Raw genomic sequence first — 27,357 nt, forward strand, 5'->3', positions numbered from 1 at the left:
ATTGCTGACATATAAAGGGTAATAGTACTGTGTAAAAAAAAAAAAAATCAGAAAGAATTAATGGCAGATTCAGTTAACTCATTGATTCCAGAAAAGATTTGGATCATAAAAGGATGAAAGCAATTTGGCATTCTATTATAATTATTTCTCAAGTTAGCATTCTAATACATCTTAGACTATATCCCAATACATTCTAAGTTACAGTTTAAAAACATCTATATTCTGGAAGGACATACTTTTCATTAACAGATCAGTTATGATTAATTAACATATCCCTGTTCGTTTATATAGAATTTTGTGGTTAAAAATTACCTGTATCTACACTGGCAAAGCATTATTAGCATGGGTTATAATGTATTTGAGGACTTGATTCTTGGATATTTGTGGGATTACCCTCATTAAAAACTTTTTAATGGTCATGATTATTTTAATTACCTAATCTTAATGCTTTTTTATTTTGAGTAAAATATGTCAGACTTTAGTTGTGCCATGTTTTTATAGTAAAATAGAAACTATGTCAAAAATTACAGAGAATTATTAAAATAATCCAGATGGTCTGGTAGATTGCAATTGTTGGTGTAAACATTCTTTTAAACATAACTTATATCAGATATGAATAAAATATTGTGAATTAAATACAGAGAGTGCAGCAAGTTAGGTATATATACAGTAGATGATTTTGTGTTCCATGTAGCTTTTTCTCCTTTGAGAGTTTGTAAATAACTTCCATGAAGGGACCTAAGTAAAAGGTCTTAAGGGAAAATATTTGGGGCTAGAAAAAGAAGAGAACCAGCAGTCAGCCTATTAATTCTAATGAAATTGGATTCTCAATACACTTTTAATACTAAAATTTTGTTGTAAGTAATACTTGACTCCTGAAAGACAAAAAGGAAAACAATTCGAATTAAAGGAGACTAAAGCGGAATGAAAACTAAATGCAATGTGTGATTCTTGGTTCAAGGTTCCTAAATGAAAAAAAAATTTTTTTAATCATAAAGGATATCACTGGGACAATCAAGGAAATTCATATATGGATTATACAGTAGATACTATTTTATTTATATTTAATTTCATGGGTATTATAATGATAATATAAGAACTATACAAGAAACTGTTCTTTCTTCTTAGGTGATACTTGCTAAGATATTTAGGGATGATGGTCTAAATTTGCAGACACATGGTCTGCAAATACTTTTAAATAGTTCAGCATGGTAAATAGTTGTTCGTTGTACTATTCTTGCAACTTTTCTGTTGGTTTAAAATATCTTAAAAACTTGGAAGAACTATTACATGAAATTTGTAATAATCCAACATTGGTAGAAACTTGGCAAATTGTTCTGATAGTGTTTAAATTCAATTTAAGTGGTTGTATTTACTGTTTAAATATAACCAAGTCTCAACATTGTAGGCCCAGACCCAGTCTTGAAGGGGCTCGAAAGCATGCGTTATGGAGAGTGGTTCAAGTAATTGGGAATGGTTAGCCTCGGTTGACATCTGTTTTCAGCTGTTCATAGAACTATCAGATGTAAAAGTGATTAACTGCGTGCATATGGCTCTAGAGTTAGACTGTCCATTTTGGTGGCCACTAACCACATGTGGCCATTGAGCACTTGAAATGTAGCTAGTCAGAATTCAGATGTGCGGTAAATGTGAAATATATATGAGATTAAGTATGATTAATTATGGTAAATGCATACAAAGTTCAAAAGCTTAGTATGAAAGAATATGAAATATCATGGTATATGTCAGAATGATAATATTTTGGATATATTGAATTAAATTAAATGTGTTTATTAAAATTAATTTCACTTATTTCTTTTTTTTCATATAGGCATTTTATTTTATTTATTTTTTTAACATCTTTATTGGGGTATAATTGCTTTACAGTGGTGTGTTAGTTTCTGCTTTATAACAAAGTGAATCAGTTATACATATACATATGTTCCCATATCTCTTCCCTCTTGCATCTCTCTCCCTCCCACCCTCCCTATCCCACCCCTCCAGGCGGTCACAAAGCACCGAGCTGATCTCCCTGTGCTATGCGGCTGCTTCCCACTAGCTGTCTATTTTACGTTTGGTAGTGTATATGTGTCCGTGCCTCTCTCTCGCTTTGTCACAGCTCACCCTTCCCCCTCCCCATATCCTCAAGTCCGTTCTCCAGTAGGTCTGTCTTTATTCCTGTCTTACCCCTAAGTTCTTCATGACATTTTTTTTTCTTAAATTCCATATATATGTGTTAGCATACGGTATTTGTCTTTCTCTTTCTGACTTACTTCACTCTGTATGACACACTCTAGGTCTATCCACTTCATTACAAAGAGCTCAATTTCGTTTTTTTTATGGCCGAGTAATATTCCATTGTATATATGTGCCACATCTTCTTTATCCATTCATCTGATGATGGGCACTTAGGTTGTTTCCATCTCCAGGCTATTGTAAATAGAGCTGCAATGAACATTTTGGTACATGACACTTTTTGAATTATGGTTTTCTCAGGGTATATGCCCAGTAGTGGGATTGCTGGGTCATATGGTAGTTCTATTTGTAGCTTTTTAAGGAACCTCCATACTGTTCTCCATAGTGGCTGTACCAATTCACATTCCCACCAGCAGTGCAGGAGCGTTCCCTTTTCACCACACCCTCTCCAGCATTTATTGTTTCTAGATATTTTGATGATGGCCATTCTGACTGGTGTGAGATAATATCTCACTGTAGTTTTGATTTGCATTTCCCTAATGATTAATGATGTTGAGCATTCTTTCACATGTTTGTTGGCAGTCTGTATATCTTCTTTGGAGAAATGTCTATTTAGGTCTTCTGCCCATTTTTGGATTGGGTTGTTTGTTTATTGTTTTGGGTTTTTTTCCTTTTTAACATCTTTATTGGGGTATAATTGCTTTACAATGGTGTGTTAGTTTCTGCTTTATAACAAAGTGAATCAGTTATACATATACATATGTTCCCATATCGCTTCCCTCTTGCGTCTCCCTCCCTCCCACCCTCCCTATCCCACCCCTCCAAGCGGTCACAAAGCACCGAGCTGATATCCCTGTACTATGCGGCTGCTTCCCACTAGCTATATACCTTACGTTTGTTAGTGTGTATATGTCCATGACTCTCCCTCGCCCTGTCACAGCTCACCCTTCCCTCTCCCCATATCCTCAAGTCCATTCTCCAGTAGGTCTGTGTCTTTATTCCTGTCTTACCCCTAGGTTCTTCATGACATTTTTTTTTCTTAAATTCCATATATATGTGTTAGCATACGGTATTTGTCTTCCTCTTTCTGACTTACTTCACTCTGTATGACACACTCTGGCTCTATCCACCTCATTACAAATTGCTCAATTTCATTTCTTTTTATGGCTGAGTAATATTCCATTGTATATATGTGCCACATCTTCTTTATCCGTTCATTCGATGACGGGCACTTAGGTTGTTTCCATCTCCGGGCTATTGTAAATAGAGCTACAATGAACATTTTGGTACATGACTCTTTTTGAATTTTGGTTTTCTCAGGGTATCTGCCCAGTAGTGGGATTGCTGGGTCATATGGTAGTTCTATTTGTAGTTTTTTAAGGAACCTCCATACTGTTCTCCATAGTGGCTGAACCAATTCACATTCCCACCAGCAGTGCAAGAGTGTTCCCTTTTCTCCACACCCTCTCCAGCATTTATTGTTTCTAGATATTTTGATGATGGCCATTCTGACTGGTGTGAGATGATATCTCATTGTAGTTTTGATTTGCATTTCTCTAATGATTAATGATGTTGAACATTCTTTCATGTGTTTGTTGGCAGTCTGTATATCTTCTTTGAAGAAACGTCTATTTAGGTCTTCTGCCCATTTTTGGATTGGGTTGTTTGTTTTTTTGTTATTGAGCTGCATGAGCTGCTTGAAAATTTTGGAAATTAATCCTTTGTCAGTTGCTTCATTTGCAAATTTTTTTTTTCAATGTTCAAATTAGAGCTTAATGCCATATTTTTGGAAAACATACAACAAAATCTACAGCAGTGGTTGTTTCCAATGGAGTGAATAATGCAATCAATTTTGTAGGATTTTTAAAATGCTAAATTCTCTTAGATCTTTACAGATCCAAGTCTGCAAAGGCCTCAGAAGGCAATGATATTTTTGTTTCTGTTGTGATCTCCAACAGAAACAGAGTCCTAATATCCGACTGAAAAACTGTCTCAAGCCACATATTCTCTTTTTTTTTCTTTTTTTTTTTTTTAACATCTTTATTGGGGTATAATTGCTTTACAATGGTGTGTTAGTTTCTGCCCCACAACAAAGTGAATCAGTCATACATAAACATATGTTCCCATATGTCCTCCCTCCTGCATCTCCCTCCCTCCCACCCTCCCCATCCCACCCCTCCAGGCCGTCACAAAGCACCGAGCCAACATCCCCGTGCCATGCGGCTATTTCCCACCAGCTATCTACCTTACTACGTTTGTTAGTGTGTTAGCCCATGACTCTCTCTCGCCCTGTCACAGCTCACCCTTCCCCCTCCCCATAACCTCAAGTCCGTTCTCTAGGAGGTCTGCGTCTTTATTCCTGCTTTACCCCTAGGTTCTTCATGACATTTTTTTCTTAAATTCCATATATATGTGTTAGCATACGGTATTTGTCTTTTTCTTTCTGACTTACTTCACTCTGTATGACAGACTCTAGGTCTATCCACCTCATTACAAATTGCTCAATTTCATTTCTTTTTATGGCTGAGTAATATTCCATTGTATATATGTGCCACATCTTCTTTATCCATTCATCCGATGATGGGCACTTAGGTTGTTTCCATCTCCGGGCTATTGTAAATAGAGCTGCAATGAACATTTTGGTACATGACTCTTTTTGAATTTTGGTTTTCTCAGGGTATATGCCCAGTAGTGGGATTGCTGGGTCATATGGTAGTTCTACTGGTAGTTTTTTAAGGAACCTCCATACTGTTCTCCATAGTGGCTGAACCAATTCACATTCCCACCAGCAGTGCAAGAGTGTTCCCTTTTCTCCACACCCTCTCCAGCATTTATTGTTTCTAGATTTTTTGATGATGGCCATTCTGACTGGTGTGAGATAATATCTCATTGTAGTTTTGATTTGCATTTCTCTAATGATTAATGATGTTGAGCATTCTTTCATGTGTTTGTTGGCAGTCTGTATATCTTCTTTGGAGAAATGTCTATTTAGGTCTTCTGCCCATTTTTGGATTGGGTTGTTTGTTTTCTTGTTATTGAGTTGCATGAGCTGCTTGTAAATTTTGGAGATTAATCCTTTGTCGGTTGCTTCATTTGCAAATATTTTCTCCCATTCTGAGGGTTGTCTTTTGGTCTTGTTTATGGTTTCCTTTGTTATGCAAAAGCTTTGAAGTTTCATTAGGTCCCATTTATCTATTTTTGTTTTTATTTCCATTTCTCTTGGAGGTGGGTCAAAAAGGATCTTGCTGTGATTTATGTCATACAGTGTTCTGCCTATGTTTTCCTCTAAGAGTTTGATAGTTTCTGGCCTTACATTTAGGTCTTTAATCCATTTTGAGCTTATTTTTGTGTGGTGTTAGGGAGTGATCTAATCTCATACTTTTACATGTACCTGTCCAGTTTTCCCAGCACCACTTATTGAAGAGGCTCTCCTTTCTCCACTGTACATTTCTGCCTCCTTTGTCAAAGATTAGGTGACCATATGTGTGTGGGTTTATCTCTGGGCTTTCTATCCTGTTCCATTGATCTATCTTTCTGTTTTTGTGCCAGTACCATACTGTCTTGATTACTGTAGCTTTGTAACGTAGTCTGAAGTCAGGGAGCCTGATTCCTCCAGCTCCGTTTTTCGTTCTCAAGATTGCTTTGGCTGTTCGGGGTCTTTTGTGTTTCCATACAAATTGTGAAATTTTTTGTTCTAGTTCTGTGAAAAATGCCAGTGGTAGTTTGATAGGGATTGTATTGAATCTGTAGATTGCTTTCGGTAGTAATTTTCATAATGTTGAATCTTCCAGTCCAAGAACATGGTATATCTCTCCATCTATTTCTATCATCTTTAATTTCTTTCATCAGTGTCTTATAATTTTGTGCATACAGGTCTTTTGTCTCCTTAGGTATGTTTATTCCTAGATATTTTATTCTTTTTGTTGCAGTGGTAAATGGGAGTGTTTTCTTGATTTCACTTTAGATTTTTCATCATTAGTGTATAGGAATGCCAGAGATTTCTGTGCATTAATTTTGTATCCTGCTGCTTTACCAAATTCATTGCTTAGCTCTAGTAGTTTTCTGGTAGCATCTTTAGGATTCTCTCTGAATAGTATCATGTCATCTGCAAACAGTGACACCTTTTTTCTTCTTTTCCGATATGGATTCCTTTTATTTCCTTTTCTTCTCCGATTGCTGTGGCTAAAACTTCCAAAACTATGTTGAATAAAAGTGGTGAGAGTGGGCAACCTTGTCTTGTTCCTGATCTTAGTGGAAATGCTTTCAGTTTTTCACCATTGAGGATGATATTGGGTGTGGGTTTGTCATATATGGCCTTTATTATGTTGAGGTAAGTTCCCTCTATGCCTACTTTCTGCAGGGTTTTTATCATAAATGGGTGTTGAATTTTGTTGAAAGCTTTCTCTGCATCTATTGAGATGATCATATGGTTTTTCTCCTTCAATTTGTTAATATGGTTTATCACATTGATTGATTTCCATATATTGAAGGATCCTTGCATTCCTGGAATAAACCCCACTTGATCATGGTGTATGATCCTTTTAATGTGCTGTTGGATTCTGTTTGCTAGTATTTTGTTGAGGATTTTTGCATCTATGTTCATCAGTGATATTGGCCTGTAGTTTTCTTTCTTTGTGACATCCTTGTGTGGTTTTGGTATCAAGGTGATGGTGGCCTCATAGAATGAGTTTGGGAGTGTTCCTCCCTCTGCTGTATTTTGGAAGAGTTGGAGAAGGATAGGTATTAGCTCTTCTCTAAATGTTTGATAGAATTGGCCTGTGAAGCCATCTGGTACTGGGCTTTTGTTTGTTGGAAGATTTTTAATCACAGTTTCAATTTCAGTGCTTGTGATTGATCTGTTCATATTTTCTATTTCTTCCTGATTCAGTCTTGGCAGGTTGTGCATTTCTAAGAATTTGTCCATTTCTTCCAGGTTGTCCATTTTATTGGCATAGAGTTGCTTGTAGTAATCTCTCATGATCTTTTGTATTTCTGCAGTGTCAGTTGTTACTTCTCCTTTTTCATTTCTAATTCTACTGATTTGAGTCTTCTCCCTTTTTTTCTTGATGAGTCTGGCTAATGGTTTATCAATTTTGTTTATCTTAAAGAACCAGCTTTTAGTTTTATTGATCTTTGTTATTGTTTCCTTCATTTCTTTTTCATTTATTTCTGATCTGATTTTTATGATTCTTTTCCTTCTGCTAACTTTGGGGGCTTTTGTTCTCCTTTCTCTAATTGCTTTAGGTGCAAGGTTAGGTTGTTTATTCGAGACGTTTCCTCTTTCTTAAGGTGGGCTTGTATTGCTATAAACTTCCCTCTTAGAACTGCTTTTGCTGCATCCCATACGTTTTGGGTCGTCGTGTCTCCATTGTCATCTGTTTCTAGGTAGTTTTTTATTTCCTCTTTGATTTCTTCAGTGATCACCTCGTTATTAAGTAGTGTATTGTTTAGCCTCCATGTGTTTGTATTTTTTACAGATCTTTTCCTGTAATTGATATCTGGTCTTATGGCGTTGTGGTCGGAAAAGAAACTTGATAGAATTTCAGTTTTCTTAAATTTGCCAAGGCTTGATTTGTGACCCAAGATATGATCTATCCTGGAGAATGTTCCATGAGCACTTGAGAAAAGTGTGTATTCTGTTGTTTTTGGATGGAGTGTCCTATACATATCCATTAAGTCCATCTTGTTTAATGTATCATTTAAAGCTTGTGTTTCCTTATTTATTTTCATTTTGGATGATCTGTCCATTGGTGAAAGTGGGGTGTTAAAGTCCCCTACTATGAATGTGTTACTGTCGATTTCCCCTTTTATGGCTGTTAGTATTTGCCTTATGTATTGAGGTGCTCCTATGTTGCGTGCATAAATATTTACAATTGTTATATCTTCTTCTTGGTCGATCCCTTGATCATTATGTAGTGTCCTTCTTTGTCTAATAGTCTTTATTTTAAAGTCTGTTTTGTCTGATGTGAGAATTGCTACTCCAGCTTTCTTTTGGTTTTCTTTTGCATGGAATATCTTTTTCCATCCCCTTACTTTCAGTCTGTATGTGTCTCTAGGTCTGAAGTGGGTCTCTTGTAGACAGCATATATATGGGTTTTGTTTTTGTATCCATTCAGCCAATCTCTGTCTTTTGGTGGGAGCATTTACTCCATTTACATTTAAGGTAATTATTGATATGTATGTTCCTATTCCCATTTTCTAAATTGTTTTGGGTGCGTTATTGTACGTCTTTTCCTTCTCTTGTGTTTCTTGCCTAGAGAAGTTCCTTTAGTATTTGTTGTAAAGCTGGTTTGGTGGTGCTGAACTCTCTCAGCTTTTGCTTGTCTGTGAAGGTCTTAATTTCTCCATCAAATCTGAATGATATCCTTGCTGGGTAGAGTAATCTTGGTGGCAGGTTTTTCTCCTTCATCACTTTCGGTATGTCCTGCCACTCACTTCTGGCTTACAGATTTTCTGCTGAGAGATCAGCTGTTAACCTTATGGGGATTCCCTTGTGTGGTATTTGTTGTTTTTCCCTTGCTGCTTTTAATATGCTTTCTTTGTATTTAATTTTTGACAGTTTGATTAATATGTGTCTTGGCGTATTTCTCCTTGGTTTTATCCTGTATGGGACTCTCTGTGCTTCCTGGACTTGATTAACTATTTCCTTTCCCATATTAGGGAAGTTTTCAACTATAATCTCTTCAAATATCTTCTCAGTCCCTTTCTTTTTCTCTTCTTTTTCTGGAACCCCTATAATTTGAATGTTGGTGCATTTAATGTTGTCCCAGAGGTCTCTGAGACTGTCCTCAGTTCTTTTCATTCTTTTTTCTTTATTCTGCTCTGCAGTAGTTATTTCCACTATTTTATCTTCCAGGTCACTTATCCATTCTTCTGCCTCAGTTATTCTGCTATTGATCCCATCTAGAGTATTTTTCATTTCATTTATTGCGTTGTTCATCATTGTTGTTTCATCTTTAGTCCTTCTACTTCCTTGTTAAATGTTTCTTGCATTTTGTCTATTCTATTTCCAGGATTTTGGATCATCTTTACTATCATTATTCTGAATTCTTTTTCAGGTAGACTGCCTATTTCCTCTTCATTTGTTAGGTCTGGTGCATTTTTATCTTGCTCCTTAATCTGCTGTGTGTTTTTCTGTCTTCTCATTTTGCTTATCTTACTGTGTTTGGGGTCTCCTTTTTGCAGGCTGCAGGTTCGTAGTTCCCGTTGTTTTTGGTGTCTGTTTCCAGTGGCTAAGGTTGGTTCATTGGGTTGTGTAGACTTCCTGGTGGAGGGGACTAGTGCCTGTGTTCCGGTGGATGAGGCTGGATCTTGTCTCTCTGGTGGGCAGGTCCACGTCTGGTGGTGTGTTTTGGGGTGTCTGTGGACTTATTATGATTTTAGGCAGCCTCTCTGCTAATGGGTGGGGTTGTGTTCCTGTCTTGCTAGTTGTTTGGCATAGGGTGTCCAGCACTGTAGCTTGCTGGTCGTTGAGTGAAGCTGGATGCTGGTGTTGAGATGGAGATCTCTGGGAGATTTTCACCGTTTGATATTATGTGGAGCTGGGAGGTCTCTTGTGGACCAGTGTCCTGAAGTTGGCCCTCCCACCTCAGAGGCACAGTACTGACTCCTGGCTGCAGCACCAAGAGCCTTTCCTGCACACGGCTCAGAATAAAAGGGAGAAAAAGTAGAAAGAATTAGTAGAAGTAGGAAGAAAGAAAGAAAGAAAGGCGGGAAGGAAGGAAGGAAGAAAGAAAGAAGGAAAGAAAGAAAGAAAGGAAGGAGGGAGGGAGGGACGGTGGGAGGAAGGAAGGAGGGAAGGAAGGAAAAAAGAAAGAAAGAAGATAAAGTAAGATAAAATAAAGTAAAATAAAATAAAGTTATTAAATTAAGAAATAATTATTAAGAAAAAAATTTAAAAAAAACAACAGACGGATAGAACCTTAGGACAAATGGTGGAAGCAAAGCTATACAGACAAAATCTCACACAGAAGCATACACATACACACTCACAAGAAGAGGAAAAGGGGAATAAATCTTGCTCTCAAAGTCCACCTCCTCAATTTGGGATGATTCGTTGTCTAAAGGAGGGAAGGAAGGAAAGAAAGAAAGAAAGAAATAAGATAAAGTAAAATAAAATAAAGTTATTAAAATTATTAAGAAAAAAATTTAAGGAAAAAAAAGGACGGACAGAACCCTAGGACAAATGGTGGAAGCAAAGCTATAGAGACAAAATCTCACACAGAAGCATACACATACACACTCACAAAAAGAGGAAAAGGGGAAAAAATCATAAATCTTGCTCTCAAAGTCCACCTCCTCAATTTGGGATGATTCGTTGTCTATTCATGTATTCCACAGACATCAAGTTGATTGTGGAACTTCAATCCGCTGCTTCTGAGGCTGCTGGGAGAGATTCCCCTTTCTCTTCTTTGTTCTCACAGCTCCCAGGGGCTCAGCTTTGGATTTGGCCCCGCCTCTGCATGTAGGTCGCTGGAGGGCATCTGTTTTTTGCTCAGGACAGGGATAAAGGAGCCGCTGATCTGGGGGCTCTGGCTTACTCAGGCCGGGGGGGGGGGGGAGGGAGGGGCGCAGAGTGCAGGGCGAGCCTGCGGCGGCAGAGGCCAGCGTGATGTTACAGCAGCCTGAGGCTCGCTGTGCATTCTCCGGGGGAAGTTGTCCCTGGATCCCAGGAACCTGGCAGTCACTTATTTCTTTTAATTGTTTAAATATCTGGCAGCCACATTAAAAATTTACCATGTGGCTCACAGTTTATTTTCATCACACAGCACTGCCCTAGACAGCTTAATTTGGTAGCTTTTACATAGAGTTTGATTTCAACTTTTCATGAAAAGGAACTTTATAGCAATTAATGACCATCTGAAAATGGTATGGATTGCCTTGGGAATTTGTGTGTTTTCTGCTATTAAAAGGTGCTCAAATACTTGAAGGGAATTTTTGTTTTGGTTTGGTTTTTTTAATGGTATGCGGGCCTCTCACTGTTGTGGCCTCTCCTGTTGCTCCCGTTGCGGAGCACAGGCTCCGGGCGCGCAGGCCCAGCGGCCATGGCTCACTGGCCCAGCCACTCCGCTGCATGTGGGATCTTCCTGGACTGGGGCACGAACCCGTGTCCCCTGCATCGGCAGGCAGACTCTCAACCACTGTGCCACCAGGGAGGCCCTTGAAGGGAATATTTTAGAGTGCATTCAAGAATGAGGTAAAGATACAGGTTTAGGTTAGATAAGTTTTGAGGCTATTTCAATACTGTATTCCCACTTTCATCCCAGTGATTCTAATATGTTACACCTTCATTGAAAATTTCTGATCTAATGATGAGATAAGACATTTAAAAAGAACTAATGATGAAAAGCAATAAATATAAACTCTAATATATAGATTGTTGGTGCTTAAAGGAACTCAAAAGGAGAAATGACTTTCATCTGAGAGTAAAAGAATGGAAAATTTGACCAGGGCTCTAAAGAAGGATAGTATTTGTATAAACGAAATGTGGTTAGGAGAACATTCCAGGGTATAAAGAACAGATAAACAAAGGAGAGGTGACAGGAAAGTACAAGAAAGACCAGTTTAGGAGACAGAGAATCTAACAGTTTGGCTAGAGTGGAGACTATGTTGAAGAATTTATGACATTATAATTCAGGGGGTTTTCCTTCCAGAAAAAAATGTTATCCCTCAGAAAAGAAAAAGATGTGTTCAAGAATGCATTCGAGGATATATACAAAAGATGCATATGTTCGAGGCCTTATAAAGTAATTTTATCCTACAAAGTATCACTTAGGGAAGACATGTTAAACTAAAATGGCCATAACCAGTGTTAATGCTGGATAATTACAGAGGTGATCAGATGAGTCTATAAAATAGAAGCCAAAAAAATGTTTACATAGACTTAGTAATTATTCCTAAAAGAATGGCTTTATAATTACAAAGGTTGGATGTCACTAAACAAGCCTGTTAAAGATCATTTTAAAAAGCAGTACACTGCCTGTGTTGTAGAGATCGTGACTATACACCTAAAGGACTAATAGGTGGTGGGGAGAACACATGACAGTGTTCTAAGGTTAGGAGAGTTAGGACTTGTAAATAATATTTCCAGTGACTCCCATAAAATATAGATTAGAAATATGTTGTATTTCTTTCAGCTTAGATAGAAGTGAAGATGTGATGCTCTGAAAACTCATGGTGAAGATGAAACACATGCAGGAGTGTAAAATAAAATTGTTTTATAAAATAAGATTAGAAGGGAAATAATATTTCTGAATTAAGCGTGCATGTTTTTTAAATGTAATTTTTGCTGAATAATCAAATATTTTAAGTAGTCATGTGATGATTTTATTTACAAGTCTAAATTCTGTATATTTAGTGGGGCCAAGAATGTAGGATTTTGGGGGGCGTTGTTTTTTTTTTTTAATTATTTAGGATTTTTTTTTAAATTTATTTTTGGCTGCACTGGGTCTTTGTTGCTGCACGCAGGCTTTCTCTAGTTGTGGCGAGCGGGGGCTACTCTTCGTTGTGGTGTGCGGGCTTTTCATTGTGGTGGCTTCTCTTGTTGCAGAGCACAGGCTCTAGGCATGAGGACTTCAATAGTTGTGGCTCGCGGGCCCAGTAGTTATGGCTTGTGGGCTCTAGAGTGTAGGCTCAGTAGTTGTGGTGCACAGGCTTAGTTGCTCTGCGGCATGTGGGATCTTCCCGGACCAGGGCTTGAACCCACGTCCCCTGCATTGGCAGGCGGATTCTTAACCACTGCGCCACCAGGGAAGCCCTTTGTTTTGTTTTTTATCTTCTTGAGAAAATGTGAACTCCAGAGTGACCTTGTATTCAGCATATATATGGTGATTAATAATTATGGATATAATATATTTAATTCAAATTGGATGAAATGTACAAAGCGCCTCACATTTATTAACTCATTCATTCCTCACAAGACCCTTTGAGGAAGGAGAAGATAGTCTCATTTTGCAGTTTAGAAACTCAAATTTAAGTTTAAAGTCACATAGCTAATGAGTGGCAGAACCAGAATTTGAATCTAGGTCTCTAATTCCAAAGTCTACTTTTTTTAACCCCTGCTACAAGGCTTAATTTTCGAGAATAAATCTTTTCATTGCGCCAGTGCTGAGTAATAATGATGCTCCATTATCTTGGTTAAATTTACTGGTTATGGTAATTTAGGTATAGTTAGTGTCAGCATGTATTTCACCTGTTTATTTTTGTCAACAGTTTTTGCCTGTGTACATGCACATTCGGGTTCTGGTTGCTGCGTATCTATTTCAGACAGGGTATGGGCATTTCTCATACTTTTGGATCAAAGGAGACTTTGGAATCCATAGAGTATGTCAGGTAGGAATGCACGGTTATCTGTTTTCTTTCATTTCAACATGCTTTTGTGCCTAACTGTGGAGAAACTATAAATATATCCATTTTAAGGCCATGGATAATTTGAATTTATGAAATAGCACTTTAAAGTTTTGTTATTTCCATTACTGAGGAATGAAAAAATAGAGTTTAGATGAATGTATAATAAAAGCAAAAGGGAGAACATTGCTGATTCACTTTAGTTTTGTAGAAATGTACAGTTACATGGGATTGTTAAAACATGCTATGTTTTCTCTAAGAAGAGGATTAATATTTTTTGTTTCTACCTTGTGCTAGGAAGTTTGTAAACATTATTTTATTTACCTTTCATTACAACCCTGAGTTGTGATCTTTATGTTTACAGACAAAGACACTGAGGCTCAGAGAGGTTAAATATTGCCTAAGGTCACACTGTAAGTGATAAAGCTCTAATATTAATCTGCTCAAATTCTGTGTTCTTTGACATCACATTGTCTGAAATGACTGTTACAAAAGTCCCAAAGATACTTTTGTTTTTCAAAGACAATTTTTAATTTGAGTAATATTATTTTGTACCTATTAAAATGTTCAATTTAATACCAAATGAGGTAAATCAACATCAGACAGAGATGAAATGGACACCCTTTTGTTGAGGTAATCTAATCTCTGTTTATGAACTGCAGCTCTAGGAAGGAGGTTTATAATTCTTTTGCTGCATTTAACAAGATGGCAGTTGTAGCCAAAGGACAGCTCAGGTTGGTGCTTTGCTGGGATTCAGTTAATATAATGATGCATAAATATTTTATATTCAACTCTTTACAATGATTTTAAAACAAATGTGATTTTAGGGATTAGTAAAACATACTTGTACAGTTATTTTAGTCTTAAATAAACATTTATACTCTGTCAGAATCTGTCTGCTTTTCATGCATACCTGGAATGAAAACCATTTTCTTCTCCTTTTTAATAGGTCTTATTTCGTCTCAATTTCCTGGTAGTGGTGTTATGTATAGTAATGGATCGGCCTTATCAATTCTATTACTTTGTCCCCTTGGTCACTGTATGGTTCATGGTCATATATGTTACTTTAGCACTATGGCCACAGATAATCCAAAAGAAAGCAAACGGTAAATATACTCTCTTACTAATGTTAATAAATATATTCTTTCAATGTAAGTTCCTTTTCAGTTGCTAGGGGCTATTATTTTTATTGAGACATGTTGACAGGTTAAATTTATGTGTAGCATTGACGTTTTGAAATTTTGTTCTTAAATTATGTTTTTAAAATTTTACAGTTAAGTAGTTCAAGTAGTATAACAGTGCAGAACAATAGTTTGCATTTATATTGTATGTGTTTTCTCTTTTTTAAAGTTAAATTTTCAAAGCCATTTTACATATCTACTAGTGCAGCCGTTTTCAAACTATCTTGTATGGAGTCAGAATGGAGAGAGCCAGAAGAGAGGAAAGCCAAACAGGGCTCCAGGGCCATACATCCTGCTTCAATCTTGGCAGTTCTGCTTTATTTGATTTCTTATATATATATTGAGATTTTGAGTAAACACTATGTCAAACAAGCTTAAAAATCACTAATATAGTTTATATTCTAGACAACCCTTTAAGCAGTTATTATAAACCTGTTTTTTGTTTAAGGAAACCTAAGTACCCAGAAGGTGTCATCTTCAGATTTCACATAGCCAGGTCTGATAATGTTCAAAGTGAGGTCACAGTCGTTTATCTTAATGCTTTTTCCCCTCAAGATCATGTCATTAAAATAAAAGCCTCCCTTTTTTAGAAAAAGAAAATTTTTTATCTTTAATAATGTATTTAACTTAACTCTTTCAATCAACTATTGTATATCAAAAAACATTTTCTGTTGACTTTATTATAATATCAAATAATTCTTCAGGAAAGGGTTCAATAAAGTCCATTTGTGTCTTTGGACAGGCTCTGTAGTTTCATTCCTCAACACAAACCCAGCATATTAATAAAATGATAATCAGTATGTATAAACTGTGAACACATAATTTAAAATATGCATATGTTAAAATACATCTTATGGTTAAATTAGTCCACTAGGGAGTTCTTAAGCTCTCTCCTTAGAACTTTAATGTTTAAGCAGTATTATCTAAGTTATATTAAACGTGAGTGTTTGTTAGAGTTACATTGAACCTATTGTTCCAAATTTTGTTGTAACTTTCAATAATGAATAGTATAATTGAATCTAGGAGGTATTTTCAAATATATTGAAAATAGTGGATAAATAGCAGGTATATGGGGTATCAGGTTAATGTTGTAGCCTCATTCCTAGTAAGGACCCTCCACCTTTTCTTCGTGTCCTACTTGTAATTTATACTACTTAGATATATTTTTTGTATCCTGTAGGCAGCCTTAAATTATTTTTAAGAGCTATGCAGGGTATTAATATGTTAAATAGAGATATTTAATGTGTTTTCTAATGTAAATTTACATTTCTTAGTAAATTAAACATTTTCTCTCTTAGGAAATTGTTTCTGGCATTTTGGCTTACTGTTGAAACTAGCCTTCTTGCTGTTATGTATATGTTTTTTGGCATATTCTCAGGTTTGTATAGTCTTTTCGGTTTATATTTTCTATTTTATTGTAAATTTCAAATCTATTAAAGTATGAGAGACGAGTCAGAGCTTTTTTTAAGCCTCATTTTTTAATGACTGTAATAAAAGTGTCACTCTGTAGCTGACTACTCAGTGTGGTTCTTTTGAGACCTATCTACTTTTGTTACCACTGTTATTGTTGTAAGAGCAATTTAAAGCTCTTCCTCTGGCAATTGTTCAAAATCCATTTTAGTTGACTTTGATCAATCAAATTTTTATTGAATGCCTCTAAGACACTAAGTGAAGATCAAAATTCTCTTGAGAGAATTTGCAACTTGGTTTGTGCATTATTCATGGCACCAAAATTTAACTTGATTTTTCCATAACTGCATAGAGTAAAATTTTGGCTGTTAATAAAACCAGCTTCAGAGTGAAGGGTTTGTATATATGTAGTACATTTAACTTAATAAAACTTTTGGTCATTTTCTTATCTCTAAACTTTTGTCCCCCTATTATGATGGTTGAGGTTTTTCTCAGCTATTTTAGCAGGATGGCAAATTGCTACCTGCTGGTCAGTCCTTCAGACAGACATATTGTTTGGTCAGCATGATATTTATAACAAAATATTGTAATTTGAATGCCTATAGTTGTGAGATACTCTGTAGTTTACTCCCATCTCCAACACTCTCTGTCTTGTATCTGTGCCAGGTAAAAATGCCATATAAGCGTGTGTGTGTGTGTGTGTGTGTGTGTGTGTGTGTGTGTGTGTGTGTGTGTGTGTGTGTGTGTGTGTGTAGTCCTATAAAGCTGTTTTTTTTGTTTGTGTTATAGGCTTTCCTATTTATTTTTATACTTAGAAATAAAGCATATTTATTTCTGCCTGATTTCCAAGGTTTTTTGCAGGAAATATATAAAATAATAAGCAATAGGCAAATGTATAAAGAAATAGCCAGGTAACTGCCACATTACTTGATAATTATTCATTAAAATTCCCAACACCCCCTAGTTCATCTGAGGGAGAGAAAGGAACACGGACCAACAGTTCAATAGAAAGAATTAAGAAGATTTCTCCAGCTTAGGATCAGTATTGACCACTGGACAAGAAAAAAAAGTACATAGCCCAGTGTCTTTCACAAAATGGGTGCTCATTAAATACTTGATTATTAATCAAAAAATAATTTTTAATGAGAAATAAATTTTTAAATTATAAATACATCATTATGTGATATATGATCTACAGGGCCATGTATCTCTAATATATATAGATAAAATATAGAAATATGATATAATAGGTATATACCTTACATTGCAAGTCTTGGTAATAATCATCGTTAATTTTCTGAGGCAAAAGCTTTAATAGAACCTATTTTTATAAGCTATTAGCATTTTAAATTCTGCGGTTAAATGGAGAATATTGCATTTTGTTAATAAAGTTCTTCTGACCTAAAGATTTGGTATTACCTAAAATATACTATTTTCATATTTTGCTTTGATTTTTATTAGCCTTTTTAAAAGTTGTGATGTTAAACATTTTTTTATGCTGTGGCATTATGTCTAATAATGGAGTTTCCTTAATAGAGTTTGTCTTCATTCTTTAGTCTGGAAATTGAGGTTTTTGTTCTCTTTTTTTTGAAAGACTTCATTAATGTGCAGGAATGTACCCAAGACTTCTGCCCCTTCATTCCCAGATTTTCCAGGCTGTCAGATTAATAAGGGGGTACATTCACTAACTCGACCAGAGTAAAATTGTAAACTTTGTTTCAAAGGCTAGTAATGGAATTTGGGTATGGTTGATTGAGTAAGGTGACTAATTCAGAGGATTCTTTTAACTCAAATGGTTAATTATAGATTATTAAGGACATTTAGATAAAGAAAAACTATAACTTTAACCATCATCCTTTAGGTTATTGATACTGTGTTGGCTGAAGTATTTTGTATTTTTGTGTTTTGATCAGTAAATATTAACTCTTTTGTATACTAGATTAAAAACCTTAAATGGAATAATTTTCCAATTACCAGCTTGGTTTGTTTGTTTGTTTGTTTGTCTTATTTTTCAGTCTCAGTAGCCTTTCATATGCAGTGAAAGTAAGTTAACAAAAATGTTTTAAATCATCTTTCATAGCCTTTAGTAGAATATATTTATTTTCAAATGAAATGGCATTTTCAAATGAAATATTTAAGTAGAATTTTAAAATTGTGAATGACCCTTATATAATTTTAACTTTAGAAAATGACAGTTTGTAATAGAATTGCAAGGCAAGTATTAACTTGTACCATCTTAATTTATTTTCTGGATTCCTCTTCTCAGGGTGCATTTGAGAAGATCTTTTCTCTTTGGCCATTGTCCAAGTGTTTCGAACTGAAAGGCAATGTATATGAATGGTGGTTCAGATGGAGGTTAGATCGTTACGTATGTATTTACCTTGTGATCTTTTGCTATTTCAAATTATACTTTTAAAAATTATTTGGAAAATTTTAATCTATTTAGTTTTGGAATAAGGAAACATGTTGGTTTGGTAAATCAAAGCAGTCCAGCCCTCCCCTGTTTTTATAGTGGAGAAAGGGTATGCATGTGTACATATATCAGTAGGAAAATACTATAAAAATGTTATCTATAAAGTGACCTTTATTTGAGTCATAATTTTGACTTAGAGATGATCTCATATATATGCTTCAGCCATTCAACACAATACTTATTAAGCTCCAATATATGCTCTAGATGTTGGTGTTATGAGGGATATATTTTAGAGAAAGAAGACATACCACCAGGCTTCTAAACCTTATAATCTAGTTTAAAACTCTGGATTACTAAAAAAACCCCAAAAACTCTGGATTACTGCTTATAATTAGTGCTAAACTCTGCAGTATGGATTTTGTAATAGAAGTGTGCAAAGAAAAGAGAGCAATGTCATGGATTATTCCATGAATTTTATCTTGAAGGCGGGTTAGGACTTAATTGGCCAAGAAAATATGAAACATCTAGCACAGCATTTGGAAAATAATAGACACTGAATAAATATTAATTACCCCTCTTCACTCTTTCCCTTTAACTTCCATTTTTTACTCTTCCCTTATTTCATTCAACAAATATTTTCTTCGTGCCTTTTCTGTGCTATTCCTGGTTTCTAATACCTATACACTTTCCAGTTATTCTTAATAAATAAAATATTTACTTTTAAAATTATTTTTATTTTTCTAATCGTACATTGCATTTCAAAACCATATGTGAATAAAAAGCTATGTTAAAGCCTTGCCATAAAATAATTTTTAATTCTCAACTTTCTCATTAGGGCAGTCTACTACGATAGCTCATGCTAAGTGTTTATTTAAAAAAGAAAGCTGGAACTTCCCTGGTGGCGCAGTGGTTAAGAATCCGCCTGCCACTGCAGGGGACATGGGTTCCATCCCTGGTCTGGGAAGATCCCACATGCCACGGGATCCCACATTCCACACAGGCCTGTGTGCCACAACTACTGAAGCCTGTGTGCCTAGAACCCATGCTCCACAACAAGAGAAGCCACCACAATGAGAAGCCCGTGCACCGCAATGAAGAGTAGCCCCCGCTTGCTGCAATTAGAGAAAGCCTGCACATTGCAATGAAGACCCAACGTGGCCAAAAATAAATAAATAATTTTTTAAAAAAAGAAAAGAAAGCTATTGTGCTTTCTGATCCACCATTTTTTTTCATTCTTATGTGCATATACTGCTTTTTCAAAGTATGCTCTTGGTAATGTTACTGTTTATTTGCTTGAAAGTACCAATATAAAATATATTTTATCTTGGTTGAGTACATTTGAATTTTATCATGTGTCTTCAGAATAGTTTTTATCATTTTTTCATTTTTATTGAAGTATAGTTGGTTTACAGTGTTGTGTTAGTTTCTGCTGTACAGCAAAGTGAATCAGATATACATATATCCACTCTTTTTTAGATTTTTTTCCCCATATAGGTCATTACAGAGTATTGGGTAGAGTTCCCTGTGCTATACAGTAGGTTCTTATTATTTATCTATTTTATTTTATTATTTTTAAAAATTTATTTAATTTATTTTATTTTTGGCTGCGTTGGGTCTTCATTGCTGCACGTGGGCTTTCTCTAGTTGCGGCGAGTGGGGGCTACTCTTCGTTGCGGTACGCAGGCTTCTCATTGCAGTGGCTTCTCTTGCTGCGGAGCATGGGCTCTAGGCAAGTGGGCTTCAGTAGTTGTGGCGCACAGGCTTAGTTGCTCCATGGCATGTGGGATCTTCCCGGACTAGGGCTCGAACCCGTGTCCCCTGCATTGGCAGGTGGCTTCTTAACCACTGCACCACCAGGGAAGTCCCAGATATCTATTTTATATATGGTAGTGTATATATGTCAATCCCAATCTCCCAATTTTTCCCTCCCCCGCTTCCCCCATGGTAACCATAAATTTGTTTTCTATATCTGTGACTCTATTTCTGTTTTGTAAATAAGTTCATTTGTACCATTTTTTTAGATTCCATGTATAAGTGATATCATATGATATTTGTCTTTCTCTGTCTGACTTAGTTCACTCAGTATGACAATCTCTAGGTCCATCTATGTTGCTGCAAGTGGCATTATTTTGTTCTTTTTTTATGGCTGGGTAATATTCCACAGTATATATGTACCACATCTTCATCATCCATTCACCCGTTGATGGTTGCTTCCATGTCCTGGCTATTGTAAATAATGCTGCATGAACGTTGGGGTGCATGTATCTTTTCGAATTATGGTTTTCTCCAGATATATAAATTGTCTTTATTTCTTCACTTGCTGCTGAGACTGCTTGGAGTAAACCAGCTTATCTGTGTCATTGCAAGAGATGTTTGCTTGTCTATTGCAAATTGTTTCCAACAATCATTGACTTCATTTCTTGAAGTTTAAGTTCTTCATAGAAACTTTGGACCTTTAAGCTTTTTACCTACATACTTTTATACATACTGTTCTCCTTTACCAATTACATTTGCTATTTATTGAAAAGTAGCTGTTTAAAACAGGTTTTCTCTCCTTATTTTTTAGGTAGTCTTTCATGGGATGTTGTTTGCTTTCATTTATCTGGCTTTACAGAAGCGCCAAGTACTTTCTGAAGGAAAGGGTGAACCTCTTTTTTCAAACAAAGTTTCAAATTTTCTATTATTTATTTCAGTAGTTTCTTTCTTGGTAAGTTTCAAAATGTAATTTTCTAAATTTCCCAAATCCACAGTACAGAAAATTAACTTCTAAGAGATAGGAGTTTAATCATTTGTTTTTAGTAAATAAAATCTTTACTTTTGAAATTCTTTTTCTCCTTATTTTTTAATTGAACATAAATTCTAAAGAGAATATATATATGTTAAATATGAAGAATAACTGAGATCTCAGTGAAATAGAATTTTAAAAGTTGTAATAAGTTTGGGAAAAAATATAACATAAGGTGTTTGACAGGAAGAGCCATCACTGCCTTATGATCACTACTTCCAGAAAATCACAGACTTATGTTCCCCTCTTTCTACTTTCTGATATTTGAGCACACCAAAAAGAGTGATGAGCAAACCTGTGGACAGTTTTTACTGAAGCTTTTTTAATAGCATAATGAAGTATAATGTTATAAATAAAACTATTTTTAAAGTTGAGTGCTTCCTCTTTAAGGCATATATATTTTTGTGAACTGATGCATATATTTTTTATTTTAGACCTATTCCATCTGGGCTAGCAGTTGTAAAAACAAAGCAGAGTGCAATGAACTCCACCCATCTGTTTCTGTGGTACAGGTAATTATCTTTATTTAGAGAAAGTTTTCTTCTTAATTTTTGATAAGAACAGAGTCTTTAGAGGCAGCGAGATTTGAGATTAAACTCTATTAAATGTAGGTATATTACTTAATCTTCCTAAGGCCTACCTTCCTCTACTGTAACAGAGATATTAAAAATCTCTTTTAAAGGGTGGTTATTAAATGTATGGAAATGATCAGTGTCTGTTGCTTAATAAGCACTCAGAAAATGTTAATTCTTTTCTCTTGTTTGCTTTTTCATCATTTATTTATTCAAATTTCTTCATTTACTTTTTTACTTAGAAGATCATTAAAAACTATGAGACTATGTGTTAAGGACCATGCTACTGGGCTTCCCTGGTGGCGCAGTGGTTGAGAGTCCGCCTGCCGATGCAAGGGACACAGGTTCGTGCCCCGGTCCGGGAAAATCCCACATGCCGTGTAGCGGCTGGGCCCGTGAGCCATGGCCACTGAGCCTGCGCATCTGGAGCCTGTGCTCCGCAACGGGAGAGGCCACAACAGTGAGAGACCCGCGTACCGCAAAAAAAAAAAAAAAGAACCATGCTACATGTAAAAAGTACATGTAGCTCCTGCCCTCACAGAACTTACAGTCTAATAGACATATGGATCAGTAAACATTCATTCATTCATTCAACAATTTTTTTTTTTTTTTTTTGTGGTACACGGGCCTCTCACTGTTGTAGCCTCTCCCGTTGCAGAGCACAGGCTCCGGACGCGCAGGCTCAGTGGCCATGGCTCACGGGCCCAGCCGCTCCACGGCATGTGGGATCTTCCCGGACCGGGGCACGAATTCGTGTCCCCTGCATCGGCAGGCGGACTCTCAACCACTGCGCCACCAGGGAAGCCCCATTTAACAATTTTTAAAATTCATTTAACAAATATTTGATACTTACTATGTGCTAGATATTATGCTGGGGGATATAGTGGTGACCAAATCAGACATGGTCCCTACCCTCACAGAGCCTATATTCTTCTGTTAGAGATAGTAATCATATAATCACCATGTAATTATAAATAGAAGTACATGATGCTACAAGGGAATATAATACAGGATATGATCTAGTTAGAGTTGGAGTGAAGGTAGTTAGGGTTCAGAGATGATTTCCCTCATAAAATTAGGCTGAGAATGGAGGAATGAAGGCAGGCAGTGAGAACTTAGGCCGTGTGGTAGAAAAGAGCATATTCACATTTAAGGAACTTAATGAAGGCCATTGGGGCTAGGGCTCAGAGACCCAGGGTCGAGAGAAGTATGTCGCAGTGCCTAGGAGGTGGGCAGAGGCTAGGGGCAACCCAAATCAGATTTACCTTTTACAGAGATACCTCTAGTTGCAGGTAATCATAAGGTATTGTGATTAGTGTAGTGATGGTCAAGTACAGGATACTTTGGAAACACATGGGATTTCTTCATAACCCATCTTGATACCAGAGCAGGGTTCTTGGAGAAAGTATGTCTAAGCCGAGGCCTAAAAAATGAGTAGTTCAACAAAGAGGAACAGGGAGGATTTCTGGAGGATCTTGTTTTAGGTTTTAAGTTCTCTTCAATGAAGAAACTATTTTATCCCTCTTAAACCTCTATATAGTCCGTAGAACCAAGCATATGACAGACTCTCCAAACACAATTGATAATGACATTTTAAACATTGTACTATATTCATATAACATTTTCATGACTTCTGCAGACAACCAGATATAACACTTTGTATATCATATCTGATGTCATTTTTGTAATGACATGAAAGGAAGGGGGTTGTTCCACTAACTGCACTAATACCGAACAATATAAGGGGAGCTAAGGAAGAGAGTGACTGCACATAGAATAACACTAACACAAGCACTCCTGAGCACTCCTGAGCCTTACCACCTCTTCTCCTAGTCACTCCACATGCTCATCTTTCCTTAGTTATTTTTTTCCCACGTTTACATTGCTGCCAGTAGAAGGAGACTTTTGAAGAGAGCAAAAAGATGGGGGTGGGCGGCTCCTAAAAAAGCAAATACTTTATGGATTAGTACATTAATACAAAATTGTATTATGGAATTTTATTAAGTTTTGCTACATAAATACATCATTTTCTACACAAAGGGCTTCAAGATGAGTTTATGTTTTTTCTAATATACATAAAATAAAACTGTTCAGCCATGTACTATGTAAAACCTGCACTTGTTTGCAGTATACAGACCACATGCTGAGAAATCCAGTTAGAGTAGACTCTGGATCAAAAATAACTTGAGGGGCTTCCCTGGTGGCGCAGTGGTTGAGAGTCCGCCTGCCGATGCAGGGGACACGGGTTCGTGCCCCAGTCCGGGGGGATCCCACATGCCATGGAGCGGCTGGGCCCGTGAGCCATGGCCGCTGAGCCTGCGTGTCTGGAGCCTGTGCTCCTCAATGGGAGGGGCCACAACAGTGAGAGGCCCACATACCGCAAAAAAAAAATAAAAATAACTTGAAAAAAAACATTTATCTGTTGAAGAAAACCATTGTGTCGATGTATCAAGTTCAATAACAAATAATAAAGTTATTACTTGAAAGAAAGCAAAATTATTTTAATAAGTGGATTATTAATATTTGCCTCTGTGTTTTTTCTTTAGATTTTAGCCTTCATCCTAATAAGGAATATCCCTGGATATGCCCGTTCAGTTTACAGTTCATTTTTTGCTTGGTTTGGAAAAATTTCATTAGAGGTTGGTACATTAATATTTTGGTCTGTCTTACACAACCAAGTGTTATATGCAGGTGTGTATGTGAATGAGTATATAGGTGTGTAAGTCTGACATTTTTTTTAATCAAAGCTATGTTATTTATGAAATTATAGGAAAGAAATTTAGAACTTCAACAGCAGTATTATAGAATGTAATGGCTAGACATTACATTATTTAAAGCCTTATTTAAATGGCTAGACACAGATGACTTTCAAATATTCTTTACATTGTCTTAAGCTTTCAAGTACAACAAGATGCTGAGATCAGAAGAGAAAAAAATGAAATAGATATAAATGAAATTTGTAAATAGACAAAAATGAAATCAAGTTGAGAGGATTTTGATTTGTTCATTCATAATTAAATATTATAGTACTGGAATTTAGTTTATTGATGCTTATAAAAAAATTCACTCTTACGATTGGAAGTTTGGGGAAAATTTTTAAACTCATTATTTTGTGTGCAATACCTAATACGAAATTATCTACAGAATCCGTTTAAAGTAGGTTATGAAATACATTCTGAGTATTCTGAGTTTTATTATTTGAAATAGAACATTTTAAAACAGAAGAATTCATACTATAATCATAAAAGGTACATTTTAGAGTTACAATATTTATTAAGTTGTCTTTAAAATTGGGAAAATTTCTCTGTGATTGTTATACACACACACACACACACATTCTTTTTCAGATTTTCTTCTCTTATAGGTTATTACAAAATATTTAGTATAGCTCCTTTTGCTATTTAGTAGGTCCTTGTTGGTTATCTATTTTATATATAGTAGTGTGTTAATCCTAATCCTAACCTCCTAATTTATCACTCCACCCCCTTTCCCCTTTGGTAACCATAAGTTTGTTTTCTATATCTGTGAGTCTCTTTCTGTTTTGAAAATAAGTTCTTTTTTTTTTTTTTTTAAGATTCCACATATAAGTGATATATGATGCTTGTCTTTCTCTGTCTGGCTTACTTCACTTAGTATAATAATCTCTAGGTCCATCCATGTTGCTGCATATGGCATTATTTCATCCTTTTTTATGACTAATATTCCACTATACACATACACACACACACACACACACACACACACACACTGCATCTTCTTATCCATTCACCTGTTGACGGACATTTAGGTTGCTTCCATGTCTTGGCTATTGCAAACAGTGCTGCAATGAACTTTGGGGTGGGTGTATCTTCTCTGGTTTTCTGCAGATATAGGCTGAGGAGTGGGATTGCAGGATCATATGGGTCCTTGAAAAGAATGTGTAGTCTGCTTTTTGGGGATGTAATGTCCTGAAAATATCAATTAAGTCTAAGTGTTCTATTGTATCACTTAGGATCTCTGTTGCCTTATTGATTTTTTGTCTCGAAGATCTGTCCATTGATATGCGTGGGGTGTTAAAGTCTCCTACTATTATTGTATTCCCTTCGATTTCTCCCTTTATGTCTGTTAGTATTTGTTTTATGTATTTGAGTGCTCCTATATTGGGTGCATATATGACAAGTGTAATATCCTCTCCTTGATCCTTTTATCATTATATGCTGTCCTTCTTTATCTTTATGTCCTTTGTTTTAAAGCCTTTTTTGTCTCATATGAGTATTGCAACCCCTGCTCTCTTCTCATTTCTGTTTGCATGAAATATCTTTTTCCATCCCCTCACTTTCAATCTATGAGTGTCCTTTGCCCAAGAGTGGGTCTCTTGTAGACAGCATATTGTAGGCTCTTCTTTTTTTATCCAATCTGCCACTCTGTGTCTTGATTAGAGCATTTAGTCCATTAACATTTAAGGTAATTATTGATAGATACATATTTATTGCCATTTTAAACTTTGTTTTCTTGTTGGTTTTCCATTTCTTCTTTGTCCCGTTCTTTTTCTTTTTCCTTTTGTGGTTTGATGGTTTTCTTTTGTATACTTATGTTCTCTTCTTTTTGTTTTTTCTGAATCTGTTGTATGTTTTTGATTTGCTATTGTGCTGTTTCTCAAGTATGTTAACCCCTTCCTGTATCTACTTGCTTTAGACAGGTAGCCATATAGGCTCAAACACATTATAAAAAAAAAAAGTCTACATTTTCATACTGTCCTCCACCACATTTTATGATTTTGATGTTCTCTCTTACATCTTCATGTTCATCCTTTTGCTGCTCATTGTGGTTATCATCGCTTTCTCAGAAATTTTTAAATTTTTTTTTAAATCTGTGTACAGGCTTATTTAAGAGATTTACTTTCCAATTGTGATTATTTCTTTCCTATAGATTCTTACTTCTTTTCCATTTAGAGAAGACCTTTCAATATTTCCTTTAGGATAGGTATAGTATTGCTGTATTCTTTTCATTTTTGCTTGTCTGAGAAATTCTTTATCTCTCCTTTTATTCTAAATGATGATCTTGCTGGGTAGAATATCCTAGGTTGCAGATTTTTCCCTTTCAGGACTTTCAATATACCTTGCCACTCCCTTCTGGCCTGCAACATTTCTGCAGAGAAATCAGCTGATAGCCTTTTGGGTGTTCCCTTGTAATTAACTCTTTGTTTTTCTCTTACTGCCTTTAGAATCCTCTCTTTAACTTTTGCCGTTTTAATTACATGTCTTGGTGTAGGTCTGTTTGGGTTTATCTTGTTCGGGACTGTTTGTGTTCCTGTACCTGGATATCTGCTTCCTTTTTTACGTTTGGGAAATTTTCAGCCATGATTTCTGAAAATTTTCAGAATACATTCAATACAAATACATTTTCAATCCCCTTTTCTCTTTCTTCTCCTTCTGGGATCCCTATTATGTGTGGATTGGCATGCTTTATATTATC

General features: G+C 35.9%; 1 protein-coding gene across 2 annotated transcripts in view; it reads left to right on the forward strand.

Annotated features, from left to right (window-relative positions):
• The window catches only part of CASD1 (CAS1 domain containing 1), an 84,376-nt gene that overhangs the window by 42,604 nt on the left and 14,415 nt on the right, over positions 1-27,357 (forward strand). For both annotated transcript variants that reach the window (XM_082662324.1, XM_082662325.1), the window contains 7 exons: positions 13,408-13,527; positions 14,492-14,648; positions 16,022-16,101; positions 18,400-18,501; positions 21,113-21,253; positions 21,766-21,843; positions 24,450-24,542. In XM_082662324.1, the coding sequence (XP_082518450.1) occupies positions 13,408-13,527; positions 14,492-14,648; positions 16,022-16,101; positions 18,400-18,501; positions 21,113-21,253; positions 21,766-21,843; positions 24,450-24,542 (771 nt within the window). The remainder of the gene's footprint in view (positions 1-13,407; positions 13,528-14,491; positions 14,649-16,021; positions 16,102-18,399; positions 18,502-21,112; positions 21,254-21,765; positions 21,844-24,449; positions 24,543-27,357) is intronic.

The sequence above is a fragment of the Grampus griseus genome (assembly GCF_964374135.1).
Source record: "Grampus griseus genome assembly, chromosome: 9".
Classification (NCBI taxonomy): domain Eukaryota; kingdom Metazoa; phylum Chordata; class Mammalia; order Artiodactyla; family Delphinidae; genus Grampus; species Grampus griseus.